Source organism: Manis pentadactyla, chromosome X, assembly GCF_030020395.1.
Source record: "Manis pentadactyla isolate mManPen7 chromosome X, mManPen7.hap1, whole genome shotgun sequence".
Taxonomy (NCBI): domain Eukaryota; kingdom Metazoa; phylum Chordata; class Mammalia; order Pholidota; family Manidae; genus Manis; species Manis pentadactyla.
This window is the reverse complement of record NC_080038.1, coordinates 56,295,791-56,319,125: the sequence shown is the minus strand read 5'-3', so window position 1 is coordinate 56,319,125 and position 23,335 is coordinate 56,295,791. Positions and strand designations below refer to the sequence as shown.

Below are 23,335 nucleotides of genomic sequence, written 5' to 3'. Positions count from 1 at the left end.
TTTAATATTAAGTTATGCAGAGTGCTCCTTAGGGAAGCCTGGATAACACTGACGATTCAAGTGCCAAGCTGAACAAGCACAAGGCACAAAATTAATGTTTGCAAGATAGGATCAGGGACTCCAGGAGAGTTCCTCTAATGAGGTCAGAGGCTTAGAGTGCAGCTGCCAGCCTGTCTCCACCCCCAGTGCTGGTCCTAGTCCCCCGCTGCAGGAGAGTGTGTCAGTCTTCTTACTGTGGCAACCAATCACAGGGTTGATGTGCTGCCCAGCTGCTCCAGGGATCACAGAAGCACTTGCCTCTCTTTCCCTCTCTGGCTTACAGCAGCTGTTCTGCCTCCCTTCTCTACCCTAGCTCCCTCTCTGCTGGTGGCTACTCTACAGAAAGGGGACACAATGATGAGGGACTTTGCAGGGAGGGGTCATTGGGTTTTAGCTGGCTGATCACTGGTCCAGCTGTCAACCAGGTGCAGTTACTGGAATGAGTACATCAGTCCTGGGGTGGGGAGCATGTGTTGGGCATGTGGTGGCTAGCCCTTTTTATTCCAAGTCTGTGGCATTTGGATGTTTGGAGGTTTTGGGAGTCTAGACCAGAAGGGTGTGCCTTGAACTAGGTTTATTTATTTAAATAGCTACTGGGAGCCTAACTCCCAGGCCAAGAACAAGAATTGTGTAGAGTAGTCCTAGTGCTTTCAAGGAGTTCCCTTTGTAGAAAGGGAGCTGGATGGGGGCTGAAATAATGAAAAGAATAAAGAAAGAGTCTTCCTCATGGTTCTAAGGGAGAGCTTGGGGGTTCACGTTGCTCAGGGCTGCACTAACATCTTCCCAGCAGGATGGTCAAGAGAGTCTACCTAGACCTATCCCTCACGTAACCACTATGAGGGGGAGGTATTGCTAGGCCTCTTGGATTGAGCCTACTTAAGCCCAGAGAGTGACTTGCCCCAAGGCCACTATGCCAGTTTAACCAATTGTGGATGGCAGCTCTGGAATATGGGTCTCTGAGGTTCCTATTCTGCACTTCTGAAGGTTTGAGGCAGGCAATTTAGGAAGCTTGTGGGGAGGAGGTGAAACTTCAGGTCTACATTTCTTCCCAGCCCCTGGCAAGATCTCAGTGAGAGCCAGGCCAATGTGAAACTGAGGCCTGAACCCTGCAGTGCCCAGTGAGGACTCAAAGGCCTATTTTGCCAGATGCTTTTCAAAAATTCTGCATCATAGAGCCAACCTCCCTCCTGCCTTTCCTGCCTCTCCCTAAACTACCCCCTTTATTAATCCCTCCCACAGCCAATAGCACCACTGAGCCTTTCTTACATCTGTAGTTCCCCCTGCCCAGTGCTCCCTTGAGCTTTCTTTACTTTCTGTAGTTCCCCCTGCCCAGTGCTCCCTTGAGCTTAGGGTGGCCTGAGGGAAGTGAACCTGGTGAGGGTGTAAGGGTGCTGGCTGCCTGTTGCTCAGTGTTTGGCTTCACTGCCTTGGGGCTCAGAGAAGGCTGGCCCAGTGAGCCAAACATATGAAGTACATTAGGGTTTTCCCTACATTTTCTCTTACTTTCTTTCTGGTTCCACTCAAGCCTGAAACCACAGACACCTGTGGAAACAAATCCAGCCTGGATGCTTGTTCACCAGTACTGTCTCTCTTTCTTTGTCTCTCTCATCTTCTCCAGACCCAACTGTGATGCTTCCTGACTGATGATGTTGTAACAGTGCCAGGAAGCCAGAAGGCTGCATTTTCAGCAGAACATACCTGAGTTGTCCCCATCACTATGGAAACCCAAAAGGGTGAAGCTGCTCAGTTCAAGGGAGCAGTAGCTTCTGTGGACACCCAGGACCAAGGGGCAGAGAAAGGAGCCAAGAACAAGGCAGCTGATATGACTGAAGGACCAGCATTAGAGCCACCCTCATCTGGCCCAGGTGTGCTGAAGAAAACTGCCATGAAACTGTTCGGTGGCAAGAAGGGCATCTGTACCCTGCCTAGTTTCTTTGGAGGGGGAGGAAGCAAAGGCTCTGGCAAAGGCAGCTCCAAGAAGGGTCTTAGCAAGAGTAAGACCCACGATGGCCTGAGTGAAGCTGCCTGTGGCCATGAAGATATTATCAGTGAAGGAACTGGCCTCTCCTTACCTTTGCCTGAGTCACCTTGCCAAGTACCCACTTCCCAGAGTGCCCATGGGGCTTTGGAGACAGGCTCTAGATGCAAGATGTCTGTCTCTGGAGCCACAGAGAAAACTGGTGCTAAGAAAGCTCTCTCTGGGCCCAAGCCAAAGAAAGGCCTGAAAGGCTTTTTTAGCAGTATCCGCCATCACCGGAAGAGCAAGGTCTCTAGGGCTGACCAAAGTGAGCCAAGGGCTAAGGGGCTTGAGGGTGCCAGAGCCAGGACTCCAGAGCATGTGAGCTCAGCCCTTCTGCCCCATGCTGATGAGACTCTCCAAGCCCAAAGTAAAGAAAATGCCAAACTCCAAGATGCCCCTGGGCCAAAAGTTTCTTCAACGCCAGAGCCTTCTCTAGCAGCCACTGAGAAGATAGCTGGTAAGGATCCAGAAAAACCCATGAAGGCCTGTGCCTCAGGACTCCTGCAGCCCAAGCCTGCTCCTAAAACCAGTGGCCCAGAGGAACCCCACAGCCCAGAAACAGGGAAGAAATTGGTGGCAGGGAAGATGAATCCAGCCAATGGTCCTGTGGGGGACCAGCTGAGCTTCCTCTTTGGGGATGTCACATCCCTGAAAAGTTTTGATTCACTGACAGGTTGTGGTGACATCATAGCAGAGCAGGACATGGACAGTATGACAGACAGCATGGCCTCTGGAGGCCAGAGGGCTAACCGAGATGGAACCAAGCGAAGTTCCTGCCTGGTGACCTACCAAGGAGGTGGGGAAGAGATGGCCTTGCCAGATGATGATGATGAAGAAGAAGAGGAGGAAGAGGAAATGGAATTAGAGGCAGAAGAGGAAATCAAGGAGGAAGAAAATTATGACTTAGAATATTTGTGGGCAAGTGCCCCGATGTACCCAAGGCGCAATCTGAATGTGGGCTACCATTCCATCACATCCCCAGACCAGCATAGCTACATGCTACTTGACCCAGTTAGGTCTTATCCTGGCCTCACCCCTGGGGACCTTTTGACCCCTCAGAGTGACCAGCAAGAGTCTGCCCCGAATAGTGACGAGGGTTATTATGACTCTACCACACCTGGATTTGAGGATGATTCAGGTGAGGCCCTGAGCCTTGTCCGCAGGGATTGCCTGCCTCGAGACAGCTACAGTGGAGATGCTCTCTATGAGTTCTATGAGCTGGATGACAGTATTGAGAAATCCCCATGTGGGGATGACTGCCTTTATGACCTCCATGGTCACAGCTCTGAAATATTTGACCCCTTCCTGAACTTTGAGCCATTTTCTTCCTCTCGACCACCTGGGGCAATGGAGACAGAGGAAGAACGGCTAGTGACCATCCAGAAACAGTTGTTGTATTGGGAGTTTCAGAGGGAGCAGCTTGAAGCCCAGGAAGCATGTGCCCAAAAGTCTCACCCCAGGGATGGGCGAGAGGCCCACACCCAGGAAGCTCATATCAGAGAGGCCCAAGTCCAAGAGTCCTATGCCTGGGAAGCCTGTCCCCAAGAGGCCTCTGCTAGGGAGACCCAGGCCCAAGAGGTCCGGGCCCAGGAGCAGAAGCCCATCATAGAGTATCAGAAAAGACCCTTGGGCCCATCAGTGATGGGCTTGGTAGCAGGGGTATCAGGAGCCTCTCAGACTTCCCATGGGGGAACCACCTCAGCTTTCCCTGCCACCACGAGTAGTGAGCCAGACTGGAGGGACTTCCGTCCTCTGGAAAAGCGTTTTGAGGGAACTTGCTCCAAGAAAGATCAAAGTACCTGCTTGATGCAGCTTTTCCAGAGTGATTCTATGTTTGAGCCAGACATGCAAGAAGCAAATTTTGGAGGCTCTCCCAGGAGGGCCTACCCTACTTATTCACCCCCTGAGGAGCCAGAGGAAGAAGAGATTGAGAAGGAAGGGAATGACACTGTGAGTTTCTCACAGGCCCTTGTGGAGTTCACAAGCAATGGGAACCTCTTCTCCAGCATGTCCTGTAGCTCTGACTCCGACTCATCTTTCACTCAAAACCTCCCTGAGCTGCCCCCCATGGTGACCTTTGACATTGTTGATGTGGAACGGGATGGGGAAGGCAAGTGTGAAGAGAATCCAGAGTTCCACAATGATGAAGACCTTGCAGCCTCCTTAGAAGCTGTTGAGCTGGGCTACTACCAGAAACATGCCTTTAACAACTACCGCAGCCAATTCTACCAAGGCTTGCCTTGGGGTGTGAGCAGTCTCCCTCGCTATTTGGGATTGCCTGGCATGCACCCTCGACCTCCACCTGCTGCCATGGCCCTCAACAGAAGGAGCCGCTCCCTCGACACTGCAGAGACCCTGGAGCTGGAGCTCTCCAATTCCCACATGGCTCAGAGCTACATGGAGTCAGAGCTTCAGGTTCAGCAGGAAGATTCTGATGAAGAAGAAGAGGAAGAATGGGGCAGAGACAGTCCTGTATCCATCTATACCGAGCCTCCAGGGGCCTATGACTGGCCTGCATGGGCTCCCTGTCCTCTTCTAGTAGTGTCAGGCCCTGCCTGTGGAAGTCCCCAGCAGTCTCCATATAGGCAGGCAGCATATTGCGTACCTCCTGTGTCAGTGTCAATGTTGCTGTCAGTACCAGGGCCAGAGCCAAGGGCACCTGGGGAGTCTGGGCATCAGCTAGCTCGACCATCGCACCTACCCCTGCCCATAGGCCCTTGTTATAACCTCCAGCCACAGGCCTCCAAGAATTTGAGGGCCAGGCGTCAAGATGTGCTGTTGCCTGATGATGAGCCTAGGTGCTCCTCCAGTGCTGGAGGCTTCAGCCCCAGTCCTCTTCCCCAGGCCAAGCCTATGGGCATCACACATGGCATCCCCCAGCTGCCCAGGGTCTGGCCTGAGCCCCCTCAGCCTCAACCCATTCGCTATGGGGCTTCCAGCCTTGACCTGTCAAAAAAGAGGGCCAAGCAAGGTGCTGCTTTCCCTACCAGCTACTCCTCCACTGCTGTGAATGGGAACCTAGCTGAGTAGTCATCATCAATTCTGGAGTGGGGGCATGGGGCCTGAGCATGTGAATGGGGATCAGGATCTGGGCAGTACGGGGGAATGTTGCTGTTTAACTTGAAAATCCTTTTGGCCAAGGAAAGCTCCCATGAGTTTTTGCCTTTGTTTTCCCACTTTCCTTTTCTGCCATATCCCCATCAATCCCCACCAACCCAGCAAATGATGAACCACTGATGAGCAGCCAGATCTGCACTGCCTCCCACTTGGGTACAGGGGGCCTGTTAGCAATGCAAAATAATGGTACAGATCCTTCCCCCCGACTCCTAACTCCCTTCAGTCCTGGCATAGCTGCCACCATTGTATCAGATGACTATAATCTCTTCACCCCAGCTAGCTGTCCTCAGAGGATCAAGTAGCATGTGTCTCTACCTATTGCTATGGGTTTTGGCACCATGACCAGATGAGAGCTTTTTAATCTGGCCTACTATAGCATGGGTTGAAGACAAAAATGATAATCCCCTTAATGGACTGATCAAATTCATCTAGTTGCAAACAGAAGATAAAATAGGGTTCTGGAATGATAGGATTTTTTTCCTTCTTCCTCTCTTAAGCTTATAACTACCTGAGTTGAATATGTTATTGAATTTTGGTTCCTTTTTCCTCAAAAGGAAGTTTTCATAATTTCATTATAAGAACACATTCTTTTGATTGACTTGCAGGAAGAGAAGCAGCCTCAGTTAGGCTGGGCTATGCAGGTTGGGATTTTTGTGAGTGGCAGGGGAAGGATAGGAAATGGAGGTCCATTTGTCCCAGCCATCAGGAGAGAGGATTTCAGACACTGCAGCATTCAAAGTAACCCAGCTTCTTAGAGGGGAAAATCGCTTCCCCCTCAAAAAACCCCAGAAAGTTTCTTAAGCATTGTCCACCTCTTCATTTGGATGCTGTAAAGAGGCACCAGGCTAGCACTCCCAGGAGACAGGATGCCAAAGGCATCTAGGCTCCTGCATCCAGGCTCTTTAAAGAACTTTCATCTTCCAGTTAGCCAACTCCTTAGCATCATCAAAGGACCATACTTCTTGAGAGGGAAGAACTGAGACCTGACTTCACTCTGCCAAGCTGTAGGATGCTGATGGCAGTTTCAGCCTTTTTTAGAATGAATCACATCCTCTGCCTGCATCCACACGATTTTCATGTTAAACTAGCTTGAAAATGCTGGTGGGGAAGAGTTACTGTCAAGATGATGTTGGAATAGGCTAATCTTTCCAGGCTCAATTTCTCATTCATCACCAAGCTGAGAGGGCTTCTTTTAAATTTCTGTATTAGAATTAGCATATGGGACATTTTTGCCTGAATGAATTGACCCAAAATATGATCCTTGCCCCCCTGCCCCTGTCCCTCCTCCCACTTCTTCACCAATCTCTATGCCTATTAAAATGTCAACAGGGCTCTTGTCATAACTGAGATATGGCAACTCAGCTGGGGAACAGATGCTGTTGACCCCCGAAGTCAAGGTGGCTTTGTGGGCAAACTGCTTCTTGGCCAGGTGATGTGTCTATGCTGGTCTTTGTCACCATTTCTCAGATAGGGTTTGCCCCAGTGCCACTCCCCACATGGAGCACACCTACCTAGTAAAAGAAGCTGCACCCCTGGAAGCACTGGCAGTTTGCATGACATCTGTGGCACCACTCAAAGGACCAGACCACCTCTCCACACTGACTCTGGCTGTATTGTGAAGAAATTCATCTTTCAGAACTGGAGAATGAAAGAGGGTGAGGAAGGCCTTTACCCAAGCACAGCATTCCAAGGGAGGAGTACCCAAATTCCAACTGTCTACCCTCTCACCAAAGCTACCCTGGGAGGGTGGGGCTGAAGTTGGCTTGGCTGTTTGGCAGGAAGTAAACACTCACCAAATGCTTTTACAAAACACAAGAAAACCCACCATTTGCTGCCTCTGTCCCTGCTTGTCTTTCAGGGCAGCTGAATTTCCTGTCTATATGTATGTGACAGCCAGCCACAGCAGGTAGTAGAGCCATCACCAGCTTCTGGAGCCCACTGGGCCACCAGCCTATCTGGGAAGACTTAAAGTACGTGGTGAGCCTTTGGCCAACAATAGAGAGCAGCCCTCAGTGACAAGAGGGCACCAAGGGGTGCTGTCACTCAGGGGAGCAGTTTGTAGCACTGGCACACTTTACTGGGCTTTGGAAGGTCACATACCACAAAACAGGTCTTAGTCAGACTGAGTGGCAGCTTATGGTCTGGACAGCGTTGCTGCCCACAAGTCCTTTCATTGTCCTGGTTAGCCCAGGGACAGGAGTCTTACTACCAGAAGTGGGGCAGTCAGGGAACATGGCTGCAGAAGCAGGCTCCTTTGACTCTCATTCTAGAATGAGGCAGTTCATGGCCGAATCCCAGCTGCTGCCTAGAAGAGGAAGGAAGACCTGGCTGGGGACATGTGATGGCAGCACAGGGTGACACTGGGAAAGCCAATTAAGTACCAGGTATCTCCCCAAACATAGGCCAGTGCTTGCTTGGCTGGTACCAAATATACCCCGGACTACTGAAAGTGTTGATGTCAAGTCCATACCTCCTAGGCTGTGACCAGATGAACATGTCCACATTGCAAGGTCATGGAATAATGCTTTTGGATGTCACTTCAATGGAAAATATGACTTGCTTTCATATTGCTACCCAGCAGGCTTATCTAGTGCCCCTCAGCTATGATCCTGAGATTTCCCAGATAAGACTGGTCCTTGAGGGACCAGTGACTGTTGGATGGAGAAGGAGACCTAGTAGGCCTCTCCCAGGACTGTCAGTTTCTTGGTTCTTTAGCACCTTTAAGGAAGCCTTGCCTTGGGTCCCAATTAAGGCCTGCCCTACTCACCTAGACTCAGCTTGGGCACCAGTCTATGAGCCTCCTGGGCCAAAGGTTTTGGTCAACACCTGTCTTCTTCTGTGCTGTACTAAGGAGGGAAGTAGCTTCCTACACCCAGAGTGCATTCCCCTCATCCTGCTGCCAGCAACTTTCCCACACTTGCCAGTGCCACCACCCCACCTGCCCTTGGCTCCTGGGCCCAGTTGCTAGAGGGAGGCATCGGGCTTTAGCAGGGAGACTTCAAGTTTACCCGTATGTATGTTGCATCCAAGTTGTTTTTAATATATATATATCAAAAGTCAATTATCTATTTTTGTATTGTTTGCATTTTATATTCATAGAAAACAATGTTTATCAATCATTTTTTTCTAAAATATTTTATTTTTAAGTGGTGCTGTTTACAGTTTTAAACAAAACAAAGAAGACACAAAAATTGTTGCTGCTGTGAATAGGGCTGGCATCTCAATTGCCCAGGGCCCTCCCTTTTTCCCCTCTCCCTACCCACAGTATCCCACTGTCCATCCCCTTCTCCATGATAGGGACAGCAGAAGATTCCCAGGTACTAAGACAAATGCCAGATGACTCAGGCATGTGGAACCTGGTAGACAGTGTGTCATTTTATAGCTTTTTTTCTTTTAGACCCTGCCCCCTTAAGTTCAGACCTTCTGGAAGTACTCTTATTTCTCTCTTTCTTCTCTGTCTTTTTACTGGTTATGTTTTGTGCTTTGGTTTTGAAACCAGAGTGCCCACATTATGATGTCATGTTGAATTTCCCCAAAGGAGCATTTTAGGGACATTCTCCACCCAGTGGGGTGGCCAGGGCATTTCCACCATGCCCCCTTACCCCAAGAAACGGGGGTAGAAAGATGGCACTTATGCTTGGACCTTTAGAAGTTGTCCATCTCATTGTGGACACCCTTGCATGGGACTTCCCAGAAACTCAGTTGATTGTGATACTTGCTCAGAAGAGATGTTGGGGAACTCCTTGAACCTTCTTGCTGCTTTGGGGGAAACTCCCTACCACCATTTCCCCTCCCCTGCCCTGTTCCAGCTCACATGTAGGTGGTACTTTAGGGGAACAGTGACTGTCAGAGTGATGGCTTGCTGACCTGACCCCTCACTTTTCCATCCTGTAGTCATTCCAAAGAAGAAAACCCACATGGCATGTATATGTGTGAGAGTTGGGCCTACTGAGAGGCAGGGCTTTATTATTCCTGTTACTATTGGTGCTTATCTTCCCTGCTGTATATGGTGGGGGGGTAGCGGGTGGGGGGAAGAAACCAGGAATGTATATTTAGGTCATGTTAAATAAAATGGCTGGGGGACAGAGGGAAGAAACTGGGAACTGCAGTACATCCCCACCCCAAGTGTAAGAGTTCTTTCTTAGTGCAGAAAGGGGAGCATGGCCCCTGGATGGGCCCTAGCTTCCCCTTCTCTATCCCTGAAATATCATGAAATCACCTGGGTTGTTAACTTCTCCAACCCTAGCCCTCACTGACACCTGAATATATGGACGCATTGCCTGTTTGTAACTACATATGTTTCTTTCGCAAAATGCTAATAAATTGGGTTCAAGAGGGACCCCCCCAGTCACTAAAGTGCATTCTTGTGGTTTGTTCCACAGCAGCATGCTGGTTACCCACTGCCGTTGGGTTTGCCCTTGAAGGGAAATGGAGAAAACGAGGTGGGGGTTGGGGCGGTATCCAGCAGGGGAAACAGAAGTTAGAGCTGGAACTGAAAGTTAGAGGAAACTGCAATTCTTCATACAAGCCATGCCCTGCATTTCCGTCTGATGCTGTGTTGGTAAAACCTTTATCACACCTTCCACATACTAGACCTCCAGGGGCTGGCTAGCACTTCTGAAATTAGCCTCAATTCATATAATTATGCTGGCCTCCCCACCTCTCAGGAGTGAACCTCCTGATGGCTCCATAGAAAGGATGTGTCTAATGGTGGGACTCACAGGCCAAGATGCAGGAATGCCGTCCTTACCCAGGACTATGGAAGGAGGTGCTAGCTGGACAGTTGCCTGCCCTACCTATTCAGCTGTGGAGCCAAGTGGGAAGCATGTGGCTTTTGCCCTTTATTGCAGGGCATCTCATCTAGTAGGTACCAGAGGTGTGCCACAGCAACAATCCAGTCACCTTGGGGTCATGTCCTGATTTCCAGGCCTGTCCTACCCTAGGCAGAAATTACCTGCCCCTGTTACCCACACAAAGGCTTACCTATACCATCAACCAGGAGAAGGTGACTGTGCTAGTGGCTTTGGTGGTTCTAATCCAGATGCTTATTCTTAGCCCGTGGAAAGCATGGGTATCTGACACCCGCCAAGTGCTGCCACAGACCCATTGGAAGGCTCCCTGAGGCCCCTTCCCAGACCAGCAGAGATACTTGGTGGTCCCCAGGACCTCATGAATCATGCAAAGCCAAAATGAAAGTGAACTAGCAAGAGAAAAAAGAGAGAAACTCCTGGGCAGGGAGTTAATAATTAATAGAAATTGAATTTTCTGCTTGGGATTGCTAATGGAAGGAAGAAGAGGGTCATGGTTGCTCAGGGAGCTTTTAGAGCAAAGCCTTCTAGTAAGGTCTCATTATATCCACTGGAAATTCACAGGGGTCATGGAGCCAGGGAGGCCTAGGTTTCTGCCCTAATTTTTGCCCCTCATTAATCAACTGGGACTTGGGCAAATCCCTTCTCCTTCTGAGTTTCAGTTTCCCCATTAATAATATCCAGGTAGCATGGGCATAGATTTGACTAGACTATAGTTTCCATATGCAAATCAGAAGATTGGGCTGCCTCAGAGTGACCCATGGAACTTATTCAACTACCTAAGTCCAGCACAGCACACACAGATTTGGACTCAGTTGACCTGGGGTGGAGTTCTTTTTTGTGGTACCCCACATGACTGTGGTGCATTGGACCCGCCAGACAGGATGAGTGGTAAGAGCTCCTCCTGTTCTGCTGTGACTGATGGCTGCCTTTGCTGTGGACTCCTGCAGAGTCCTTCACAATACTGGAGGTGGGGTAGTTGGTAGAGGGAACTTCTTAAGACCTTCCTTAGATCATCAGGAAAACCACCTCAGTTAACTCCAGTGCTGTTCTCTGGTCCACTTGAGGGCTGGGCTTGTACCTAGTGAATGGGCTGTCTTTGTTCCCAGTTTCTGTTTCAAGCAAATGTAAACCCAACAAGCCTTTTGGAGGATGCTGTGGGAAGGCTGCTAGCACTCTACAACCCCCACCCTGGCTGGGCTCTGGGCCCTACTGACTATGTTCTCTCTCTGGATAATTCCTAGATTTTGGCTGGGCTGCATGACTTCTGGGAGCCAGATTTAGACAGCAGGAGCAAGTGACTTGAGTAAAATGACACTTTCTAGTCTGCAAACTCCTTCCATATCCATTACCTTCTAAAAGACCCCTGGAGCAGGTGGGCAGAGCAGGTGATTTCATCCCCACTTTACAGATGAGGAAATGGAGAGGTGAAATGGTAATATGGTAGTATTATTGTTCATATATTGTGCAATAATATAACTGCTCATGGTAATATAGAACATCGGGTGTCAGTCACAGTGGGAAAGAAGGTGAGCAGGTGGGGGTGGGAGATACGGTGGAAGAGAAAGAGTACTGCTAATAATTTTCCAAGCACAGAATGAATATAATTGATATGAGTCACACAGTAGACACACTAACTTTACCTTGTATAATCCTTACCTTAACTGTATGAGGTTAACATTGTTATCTGTATTTTCAGATGAGAAAACAGCCTCAGAAAGGTTAAGACCATTGTCAAAGTTTGCACAGCCAGATAATTCCAAATCTCCAAAACTCTAGGACTCCAAATCTCCTGCTTTTTTCATCACACTTACAGTGAAGCTGCTGTCTAGCTGTACATTAAGGGTTCTAGGGGTGAATCCTAGCAATGCTCCTAGCAGCAGGCCCAAAGTTAGAGCACCCTATAAATAAAAGGGACCTCTAGCTGCCTCCTTATCCCACAGGGCCTAGCTCAACCTCCCAGCTCCAAGCCCTGTCAGAGATCCTTGTGAACCCAAGCAGAGAATCCATTCTCCCACTCCCACCCCAGCTTTGGATCTCTGGGAATTGTTCCAAGCCAGGTGGGCCCAACCCTCCTTCCACTTAAGCCTGCTAATAAGTGGCACAGGAAAGATGTTGAATAGCAGAGTGAGTCAATAGACGTGAGCACTTAGATACCTGGAGAATGGGCCTCCTGCCATTCAGAGCTTTGACATCAATTGGAGCACCACCTTATGAAGAATTATTTAATTGTAAATCACTAATAACCACAGTGGAAAACATTCTCTGGGAGAATAATTGCTGTCTGATGGACTCTTGAAGACTGCTTTCCTCTGCTCTTGCAGTTTCTCTCCTGCTTTTCCACTTCCTCCCTCTGGATACCCAAACACATTTTCTGTGTTGTTCTCCCAGCCCATGGAGTGCTTCATGAGGCTTTCCAAGGGCTCTCCTGTGCAGCATTCAGAGCCAACAGGCTGTGAATATTCTTCCTGGCCACAAATTCTGTGATTAAAAACTAATGTTATATCCTTCAAGAAGCTGGAATAGTATGGGCATCTATCACCATCCACACAGACATGAGTGGGCAGGAAACAGTCCTTGTTTGTTTTCTTTAAAGTAACTGAATTCTTATTCCAAGTTCTTCATCCTAAAAGGGAAGCAGAAAATTCCATGTCACCATCACTGGGTACCTCCTCAAAGGTGGCACTGGAATCCAGGGGGTGCTTATGGTACCCAGAAATTAGGGCAAGGACAACTAATCAGTAATCTATTCCAATCACCACTGAAACCCTCATTTTCCATGCCAGAAATGAGGAAAGGGAAGCTGAAAGCCCTGGGGCCTTAGGTTCTGCCTCCCTCTGAGTTCCTTAGAGACATCTCCTCCCCATTCTTGAGGCAGTGCCCTAAGCTTTTCTTGAGTTCCTACTGCTTCAGACTCATTTTCTCATCCTTTCCAGATTGGCCTGGGAGTGGTAGGGGTCTCTCTTTTTTTTCCTTTCCCTCTGGGCTTTCCAAATCCTCTTCCTCCACCTTTGTGATGATATGTCCTCAGTGGGGTCTTTAGAATTTTATAAAAGAATGATAGATTCAGTGGCTTCAGCCTGCTTCTGCTTTCTATGCTGTGAAATCCCTCTTGTAAGAGATCTGTCAAGGGCCTGGTTACTTTCATAGGGGAGTGGAATGGGGAATGGGTACATAGAGGTACAACAGACATAAACAAATCTTACCCTGCCACAAAAAATACTGCTTTATTGAAAAAAATGACTTCACTGTCCTAGAATTCAGGACACCAAAATTTGAGTCCCTGCTCTGCCTGCAACTGATGGAAATGGGTGATTTCTCAGAGCCTTAGTTTATTCATCTGTACATAAGGGGGTTGGAGAACATAGAATATCAGGCTACAGTGCTTTCCTTCCCGTTCCCCTTTAGATGGCTAAATTCCTCCTACACCATCTGTCCTGTTCATTCTTGCCTCCACTGGCCTAGATTCCTGGGCCAATTTTAATGCCTAAGACATCCCTTCTTATACTGAGCTGAAATCAGCCTAGCTTAGTCCTAGGGGCCACACAGATCCTGTCTGCTATCTACTCTCCTCCAGGCCTGAAAACAGAGATGATGTTATTTGGTTTAACAAATATTGAGTACCTATTCTGTTACGTACAACAAATATTGAGTACCTTTTCTGTATTCAGTACCTTAGGATGCAGCAATGAACAAGAGAGAGAAAAGAAAGTCCTGCCTTCATGGGCCTTACTTTTGGGGATGGGGGGGCAAAAAATAAATAAATAAAATATAGAGTGGAGAAAAATTAAAAGTAGGGGGAAAAACGGGGGAGCCAAGATGACAGCGTGAGTAGAGCAGCAGAAATCTCCTCCCAAAACCACATATATTTTTGAAAATACAACAAAGACAACTCTTCCTAAAAGAGAGACCATAAGACACAGGACAACAGCCAAACTACATCCACACCTGAGAGAACCCAGCACCTCATGAAGGGGGTAAGATACAAGCTGCGGCCCAGCAGGACCCGAGCACCCCACACACCAGCTCCTGGCGGGAGAAGAGGAGTTGGAGCAGGGAGGGAGAGGGAGCCCAGGACTGCTGAACACCCAGCCCTAGCCATGTGCACCAGAGCACAGACACACAGTGCGTGTGTGGGGTGCTGGAAACTAGGGAAACAGGACAGTAAGATCTGTGAGCGGGTGTCTGCAGCCGGCGCCCTGGGGACAAAGAAAAGCGATTGCTTTTTGGAAGTCTTAAAGGGACAGGGACCCCACAGCTGGACAGAAATGTTCCGGGACGCTTAGCCCAGAAGCAAGGAATACGGGGGAACTCCAGGCACCCTAACCCTCTGGATAGGAGGGCAGCTCAGAGGCCCCTCACAGAGATAAACACCCTCCCGGCCGTTTCCCCTGTGCCACGGCTCCGCCATATCAGAGCAGCAGCCCAAGGCAGGCCATGCCCACAGCAACAGCGGAGATAAACTCCATAGCGGCCGGGGAAGAATCAGAAGACCCGTCTGCGCGCAGCTGCCCAGAACAAGCCACTAGAAGTCGCTGTTCTCCCAGGAGAAGAAGGCCACAAACCAACAAGAATCTCCCAACATGTTTCTCCGAGCCATGACTCATGCCAGCTCTGCAAACTCTCTCTATCACCATGAAAAGGCAAAATTTGAGGCAAAGATCACAGAGTCAACACCTCAGAAGGAGACAGACCTAACCAGTCTTCCTGAAAAAGAACTCAAAATAAAAATCATAAGCATGCTGACGGAGATGCAGATAAATATACAAGAGCTAAGGGATGAACTCCGGAGGGAGATTACAGAAGTGAAACAATCTTTGGAAGCATTTATAAGCAGAACGGATAAGATGCAAGAGGCCATTGATGGAAAAGAAACCAGAGAACAGGAATGGATAGAAGCTGATGCAGAGAGAGATAAAAGGAACGAAACAATATTAAGACAACTGTGTGACGAATCCAAAAGGAACAATATCTGCATTATAGGGGTACCAGAAGAAGAAGAGAGAGAAAAAGGGATAGAAAGTGTCTTTGAAGAAAAAATTGCTGAAAACTTCCCCAAATTGGGGGAGGAAATAATCGATCAGACCACAGAAGTACACAGAACTCCCAACAGAAAGGACCCAAGGAGGACAACATCAAGACACATAATAATTAAAATGGCAAAGATTAAGGACAAGGACAGAGTTTTAAAGGCAGCGAGAGAGAAGAAAAAGGTCACCTATAAAGGAAAATCCACCAGGCTATCATCAGACTTCTCAACAGAAACCTTACAGGCCAGAATAGAACGCAATGATATATTTAATGCAATGAAACAGAAGGGCCTTGAAACAAGAATACTGTATCTAGCATGAGTATCATTTAAATATGAAGGAGGGATTAAGCAATTCCCAGACAAGGAAAAGTTGAGGGAATTTGCCTCCCCAAATCCACCTCTACAGGGTATTTTAGAGGGACTATTCTAGACGGGAGGACTCCTAAGACTAAACAGATGTCACCAGAGAAAATAAAATCACAGCAAAGAAAGCACACCAACCAAATACTAACTAAAGGCAAAAAAGAAAATCAACTACCCAAAAAAAAGCAGTTAAAGGAAACACGAAAGAGCACAGAATAAAACAACCAACATATAAAGAACGGAGGAGGAGGAATAAGAAGGGAGAGAAGAAAAGAATCTCCAGACAGTGTATATAACAGCTCAATAAGCGAGCTAAGTTAGGCAGTAAGATACTAAAGAAGCTAACCTTGAACCTTTGGTAACCACGAATCTAAAGCCTGCAATGGCAATAAGTACATAGCTTTCAATAGTTACCCTAAATATAAATGGACTGAATGCACCAATCAAAAGGCACAGAATAATAGAATGGATAAAAAAGCAAGACCCATCTATATGCTGCTTACAAGAAACTCACCTCAAACCCAAAGACATGTACAGACTAAAAGTCAAGGGATGGAAAAACATATTTCAGGCAAACAACAGAGAGAAGAAAGCAGGGGTTGCAGTACTAGTATCAGACAAAATAGACTTCAAAACAAAGAAAGAAACAAGAGATAAAGAAGGACATTACATAATGATAATGGGCTCAGTCCAACAAGAGGATATAACCATTCTAAATATATATGCACCCAACACAGGAGCATATGTGAAACAAATACTAACAGAATTAAAGGAGGAAATTGAAGGTAACACATTCATTTTAGGAGACTTCAACACACCACTCACCACAAAGGATAGATTCACCAGGATTAAAATAAGTAAGGACACGGAGGCACTGAACAACACACTAGAACAGATGGACCTAATAGACATCTATAGAACTCTACATGCAAAAGCAACAGGATACACATTCTTCTCAAGTGCACATGAAACATTCTTCAGAATACACCACATACTAGGCCACAAAAAGAGCCTCAGTAAATTCCAAAAGATTGAAATTCTACCAAACAACTTTTCAGACTACAAAGGTACAAAACTAGAAATAAATTGTACAAAGAAAACAAAAAGGCTCACAAACACATGGAGGCTTAACAACATGCTCCTAAATAGTCAATGGATCAATGAACAAATTAAAATAGAGATCAAGGAATATATGGAAACAAATGACAACAACAAAACAAAGCCCCAAATTCCTTGGGACGCAGCAAAAACAGTCTTAAGAGGAAAGTATACAGCAATCCAGGCACACTTAAAGAAGGAAGAACAATCCCAAATGAATAGTCTAACATCACAATTATTGAAACTGGAAAAAGAACAAATGAGGCCAAAGTCAGCAGAAGGAGGGACATAATAAAGATCAGAGAAGAAATGAACAAAATTGAGAAGAATAAAACACTAGAAAAAATCAATGAAACCAAGAGCTGGTTCTTTGGGAAAATAAACAAAATAGATAAGCCTCTAGCCAGACTTATTAAGAGACAAATAGAGTCAACACACATCAAAAGAATCAGAAATGAAAAAGGAAAAACCGTGACAGACCCCACAGAAATGCAAAGAATTATTAGAGAATGCTATGAAAACCTATATGCTAACAAGTTGGAAAACTTAGAAGAAATGGACAACTTCCTAGAAAAATACAATCTTCCAAGACTGACCAAGGAAGAAACACAAAAGTTAAACAAACCAATTATGAGCAAAGAAATTGAAGCGGTAATAAAAAAAGTACCCAAGGACAAAACCCCCGGGCTAGACGGATTTACCTCGGAATTTTATCAGACATGCAGAGAAGACGTCACACCCATTCTCCTTAAAGTTTTCCAAAAAATAGAAGAGGAGGGAATACTCCCAAACTCATTCTATGAAGCCAACATCACTCTAATTTCAAAACCTGGCAAAGACCCCACCAAAAAAGAAAATTACAGCCCAATAACCCTGATGAACATAGTTGCAAAAATACTCAATAAAATATTAGCAAACCGAATTCAAAAATACATCAAAAGGATCATACACCATGACCAAGTGGGATTCATCCCAGGGATGCAAGGATGGCACAACATTTGAAAATCCATCAACATCATCCACCACATAAACAAAAAGAAGGACAAAAACCACATGATCATCTCCATAGATGCTGAAAACTCATTTGACAAAATTAAACACCCATTCATGATGAAAAATCTCAGCAAAATGAGCATGGAAGGCAAGTACCTCAACATAATAAAGGCCATATATGATAAACCCACAACAAACATCATACTGAACAGCGAGAAGCTGAAAGCTTTCCCTCTGAGATCGGGGACAAGACAGGGATGCCCATTTTCCCCACCGTTATTTAACATAGTACTGGAGGTCCTAGCCATGGCAATTAGACAAAATAAAGAAATACAAGGAATCCAGATTGGTAAAGAAGTCAAACTGTCACTATTTGCAGATGACATGATATTGTACATAAAAAACCCTAAAGACTCCACTCCAAAACTACAAGAACTGATATCAGAGTACAGCAAATTTGCAGGATACAAAATTTACACACAGAAATCTGTGGCTCTCCTATATACTAACAATGAACCAATAGAAAGGGAAATCAGGAAAACAATTCCAATCACAATTGTATCAAAAAGAATAAAATACCTAGGAATAAACCTAAGCAAAGAAGTGAAAGACCTATACCCTGAAAACTATAAGACACTCTTAAGAGAAATTAAAGAGGTCAGTAACAAATGGAAACTCATCCCATGCTCCTGGCTAGGAAGAATTAATATCATCAAAATGGCCATCCTGCCCAAAGCAATATACAGATTCGATGCAATCCCTATCAAATTACCAGCAACATTCTTCAACTAACTGGAACTAATAGTTCAAAAATTCATATGCAAACACCAAAGACCCCAAATAGCCAAAGCAATCCTGAGAAAGAAGAATAAAGTGGGAGGGGATCTCACTCCCCAACTTCAAGCTCTACTACAAAGCCATAGTAATCAAGATAATTTGGTACTGTCACAAGAACAGAGCCACAAACCCACGGAACAGATTAGAGACTCTAGACATCAACCCAAACATATGTGGTCAATTACTATTCGATAAAGGAGCCTTGGACATACAATTTGGAAATGACAGTCTCTTCAAAAGATGTTGCTGGCAAAACTGGACAGCTACATGTAAGAGAATGAAGCTGGATCATTGTCTAACCCCATACACAAAAGTAAATTTGAAATGGATCAAAGACCTGAATGTAAGTTATGAAACCATAAAACTCTTAGAAAAGCATAGGCAAAAATGTCTTAGACATAAACATTAGCGACTTCTTCATGAAAATATCTCCCCGGGCAAGGAAAACAAAAGCAAAAATGAACAAGTGGGACTATATCAAGCTGAAAAGCTTCTGTACAGCAAAGGACACCATCAATAGCAGAAAAAGGTTCCCTACAGTATGGGAGAATATATTCATAAGTGAGAGATCCGATAAAGGCTTGACATCCAAAATATATAAAGAGCTCATGCACCTCAGCAAAAAAAAAGCCAAGAATCCAATTAAAAAATGGGCAGAGGAACTGAATGGACAATTCTCCAAAAAAGAAATTCAGATGGCCAACAGACACATGAAAAGATGCTCCACATCGCTAGTTGTCAGAGAAATGCAAATTAAAACCACAATGAGATATCACCTCACACCAGTAAGGATGGCTACCATCCAAAAGACAAGCAAAAACAAATGTTGGCGAGGTTGGGAAGAAAGGGGAACCCTCCTACACTGCTGGTGGGAATGTAAATTAGTTCAACCATTGTGGAAAGCAGTATGGAGGTCCCTCAAAACACTCAAAATAGACTTACAATTTTACCTAGGAATTCCACTCCTAGGAATTTACCCTAAGAATGCAGCACTCCAGTTTGAAAAAGACAGATGCACCCCTATGTTTATCACAGCACTATTTACAATAGCCAAGAATTGGAAGCAACCCAAGTGTCCATCAGTAGATGACCGGATAAAGAAGATGTGGTACATATACACAATGGAATATTATTCAGCCATAAGAAGAAAACAAACCCTACCATTTGCAACAACATGGATGGAGCTAGAGGCTATTATGCTCAGTGAAATAAGCCAAGCAGAGAAAGAGAAATACCAAATGATTTCATTCATCTGTGGAGTATAAGAACAAAGGAAAAACTGAAAGAACAAAATAGCAGCAGAATCACAGAACAAGAAGGGACTAATAGTTACCAAAGGGAAAGAGACTGGGGAGAATGGGAGGTTAGGGAGGGATACGGGCAGGGAAGCAGAAATGGGTATTATGATTAGCATGTATAATGTGGTGGGTGGGGGAAAGGGGAGGGCTGTGCAACACAGGGAGGACAAGTAGTGATTCTACAACATTTTGCTATGCTGATGGACAGTGACTTGGTGGGGGGGACTTGGTGTAGGGGAGAGCGTAGTAAACATAATATTCTTCATGTAATTGTAGATTAATGATAACAAATAATGGGGGGTTACTCCCTGATAGGATAAAATTAACCACAAATCAACGATTAATGCATGCTTTACATATCCTTAATTTTGATCTTTTAAAGGGTGTCGGATGATCAGCTATGGAAGTACATTTTTCTGATAATATTTCTTTCTCTTAAAAAAACAGCAGTTCCTGTGTGGTGGTCTCCAATAGTTCTTCACAATGGTATAAAGGTCATATCAAAGTGTGGGCAAAGGGTTTGTTTGTGTTTATACAGAGAATCAAAGCCTAATTTGGCTATCCAGAAAATGAATTAAGATATGATATGAAGAAGAACTTCCAACATCAACATCCTCTGGAAGAGTCATTCCAGAAGATGATCATCAAAAAACTTCAACAAAGATCCTGATGCTGTTGCAGTTGTAGCTGCATTCATCCCGCCGGTACCTGGTCTTGCCATTGGAATGAAGAAGGAGATATCTAAGCTGGCCTGTGCATACAGTAAAACAACAAATTTTACTGGATCTTTATTGTCGGAACTCAACCAGGAATTAGGAGAAGTGCATGTTGCAGTGCTCCAAAATTGTGCGACTATAGACTATCTACATTAAAAGAACATATGGGATGTGAACAGTTCCCAGGAATGTGTTGTTTTAATTTGTCTGATTTTTCTCAAACTAATCAAATTCAGTTAGACAATATCCATCATATTATTGATAAGTTTTCACAAATGCCTAGGGTACCTAACTGGTTTTCTTGGTTTCACTGGATATGGCTGGTAATTGTAGGTCTGCTTTTGTTATGTGTCTGTATTCCTATTCTGTTAATGTGTGTACACAATTTAATTAGTAGTTTGTTAAAACCTATACATGCTTATGTTACTCTACAAGAAGTTACGTCAAAGAAATAATCAATCTTCCCATGTTTTCTTCCATCTGCTACTTCTAAAGCTTTTCTTCTTCCTTCCTAATTACAACCCTTTAGTAGAATTCGTGCCTCATATCGAAAATTACCAAGTAGCATAATTCTTCCAAGTGGTAAAGATACCTCAAGACAAATGCTGGGCATAGAAGCGACAGGGCTTAAATCTGCAAAGAAGTAAAAAGCTAACCTTTTCGAAGAATATTGCTACTCTCTCACTTACCAACTTTACATTTCCCTGTATTGCCACGGAAGATGACTGTTTTGCCAGAGATGGGTAAGATTCCTCAAGGGAGGAACAACCTAAGACAGGCACAGTCGCAGGGGGGCCATCAGGTGAGAAATTGGGGATCAACAGAGGTGAGGCTTAGAACCTCACCCCCCCTGTTTTGAGAGAAATCTGCATCCGTGGATGTTTTGTTGCCCTTGTGTGCTTGGATTAATACTTAGTCTATAGGCACAGACCTGATCATCTACATTTGCCCTCTTACAGCACTAAATTATGTTTTCTACCTTTATCTTGCATCTACCTACCACTTCAGCATTTTATTAAAAAAGAGAATAAGGGAGAAATGTGGGATTCACATATAAATCAAGTATAAAAATCAAATGAATAATCATATATGACTTGATTGTTTATAGTTCATGATGTGTGGTCAAAACCGAAAGTTTCTGTGATATGACTGTCCTTGCACTGTTCACCATGTAAGAACTTATTCACTATGTAAGAACTTGTTCACCATGTAAGAACTTGTTTGTTATGCTTCAGAAGATTGGAGACTGTTGAGAATTAGGCTTGGGGTTGATGAATGATTGTGCATTGAGTCCCCTATACAGAATTTTATTGTTGTTAACAACCATTTGATCAATAAATATGAGAGATGCCCTCAAAAAAAAAAGGTAGTGGAGAATAAACAGGAGGTTGCAATTTAAAACAGTGGTCAAGAGAGGATTCACTTAGCAGATCACATTTGTGAGAGGCCCTAGAGCCCTGCAATGAGAGTAGATAATGTATACCAAGTGGAGTGAGTTAGGGGCAGTATAATAAGAGGTGACATCACAGATGTCATGTTGGTGTGGGGGAGATAGGAAAGGGCTTTGTCGACCATTATGAAGACTTTAGCTCTTGTCCTGAGTTAGATAGGAGTGGAAAATGACATGACCTGACTCAAATCACCTGGAGTAATCTCTTTTCCAGGCTAAATAGTTTCAGGTCCTTCCAACCTTTCCCTCTGAGTTTCAGCCTCCTCACCAGCCTTGTCTGTCCAGTACCTAACCTTTGCAGTCCCTGCTTAGATGGTGGTCAGCCTTAGCTATCACTGTGGTTTGTATCCTTGGCACAAAGGCAACCTTGCTTTGGATCTTTGGTAGGTGTGGTCCTTGTTAGAGAGAACCCAGTCAACCTGTTCACCCTTTGTGGAGAATTCAGTAGCTGGGAAAGTAAGAGTCTGGGGCTCTTGTACTTCTCCCACTGCATTCTGTGAGTACCTGTTGGTGGCTGGACCTGAGGGTCCCAGAAAAGCCAGGACTGTTAGCATCCAACAAGAGGCAAGAATGGAGACTTCAAGGAGAATGTTTCTTTTTTCAGCAACTGGAAATGCCTGGATCCAGGAGAACTGCAACAGGGTGTACCTGGAAGATCAGGCTAAGGTCTGAACCAAATAATCAGGATTAAAGCCATCATCTAAGTAAGGATCCTAAAGTGGGCATGAGAAGTCCAGGCATAGAGGGAGGAGGACAATGAGGAACAGTGCGACTGAACAGGTGAGTGGGAAAGAGAAAACAGCGGCAGGTGATTGGTGCCAAGGTTGTGCTTTTAAGACTTCCCTGCAGCTCTTTGCACATGCAAGTGAGCGATGTCTGCATTTAGAGTATAAAGAGAACCCACGAAAATGCTTTCCTCAGGGTCTCCACCTTGAGTGTTTTCCAGGTAGCGCAGACTTAAAGCAAAGAATTTGAAGGGTATTTATAATGCCACCTCTGGGTCTGGGCTTAGTGATGGGCCTGTCTGAAGAGGGACTCTACAGTTGAAAAACTGGCTTGGGGCAGGCCTGCACTAGGAGAAACCAGAGCATAGTCCTTGAGAATCTGCATAGGTCTCTCCCCAGCCCTGAACTTGTATTTTTCACTTGCTAAATGGAGCCAGTAATACCTATTCAGCCTTCATCCCACCAATCCTGTGTTCCAACAGAGGCCATTTTCATTTTTTCCACTGAAAAGTGCAGTAGGCACTAGATGTGAAAGTACTTTTTAAAAATTGCAAAGGGCTATAGAAATGCAAGGTAGTAGTATTACTCAAATGCTTTGGTACTGGTTGTCTGCCCTCTATGAGCTCATCTCACAAGGCCAGGGCCCTGTGAAGAGCCATTTGTACCTGCCAGTAGTCAGATGCTACACTGTGACTGCCCAGCCATTAGACACAGTGACTTTAGAGTTCTATTTTTTACTTCTGGTGTGTGTGTGTGTGTGTGTGTGTGTGTGTGTGTGTGTGTGTGTGTTTATTTAGGGTTTTGAAAAACTGCAATACTTCAAGTAATTCAGTCTCTTA

At 45.4% G+C, this 23,335-nt stretch overlaps 1 protein-coding gene across 6 annotated transcripts in view; it reads left to right on the top strand.

The window, feature by feature from the left end:
• Positions 1–23,335, top strand: part of AMER1 (APC membrane recruitment protein 1) — a 176,434-nt gene that overhangs the window by 17,618 nt on the left and 135,481 nt on the right. For 4 of the 6 annotated variants that reach the window (XR_008995127.1, XR_005026301.2, XR_008995126.1 and 1 more), the window contains exon 2: positions 22,376–22,551. Coding sequence is in view for 1 of the 6 variants with exons in the window: in XM_036892745.2 (XP_036748640.2) it covers positions 1,757–5,089 (3,333 nt within the window). In the remaining 5 variants the exon portion in view is untranslated. Of the gene's footprint in view, positions 1–1,657; positions 10,192–11,228; positions 11,420–22,375; positions 22,552–23,335 lie in introns of those variants that run through there. The other 2 variants (XR_005026300.2, XM_036892745.2) reach the window with 2 other exon arrangements.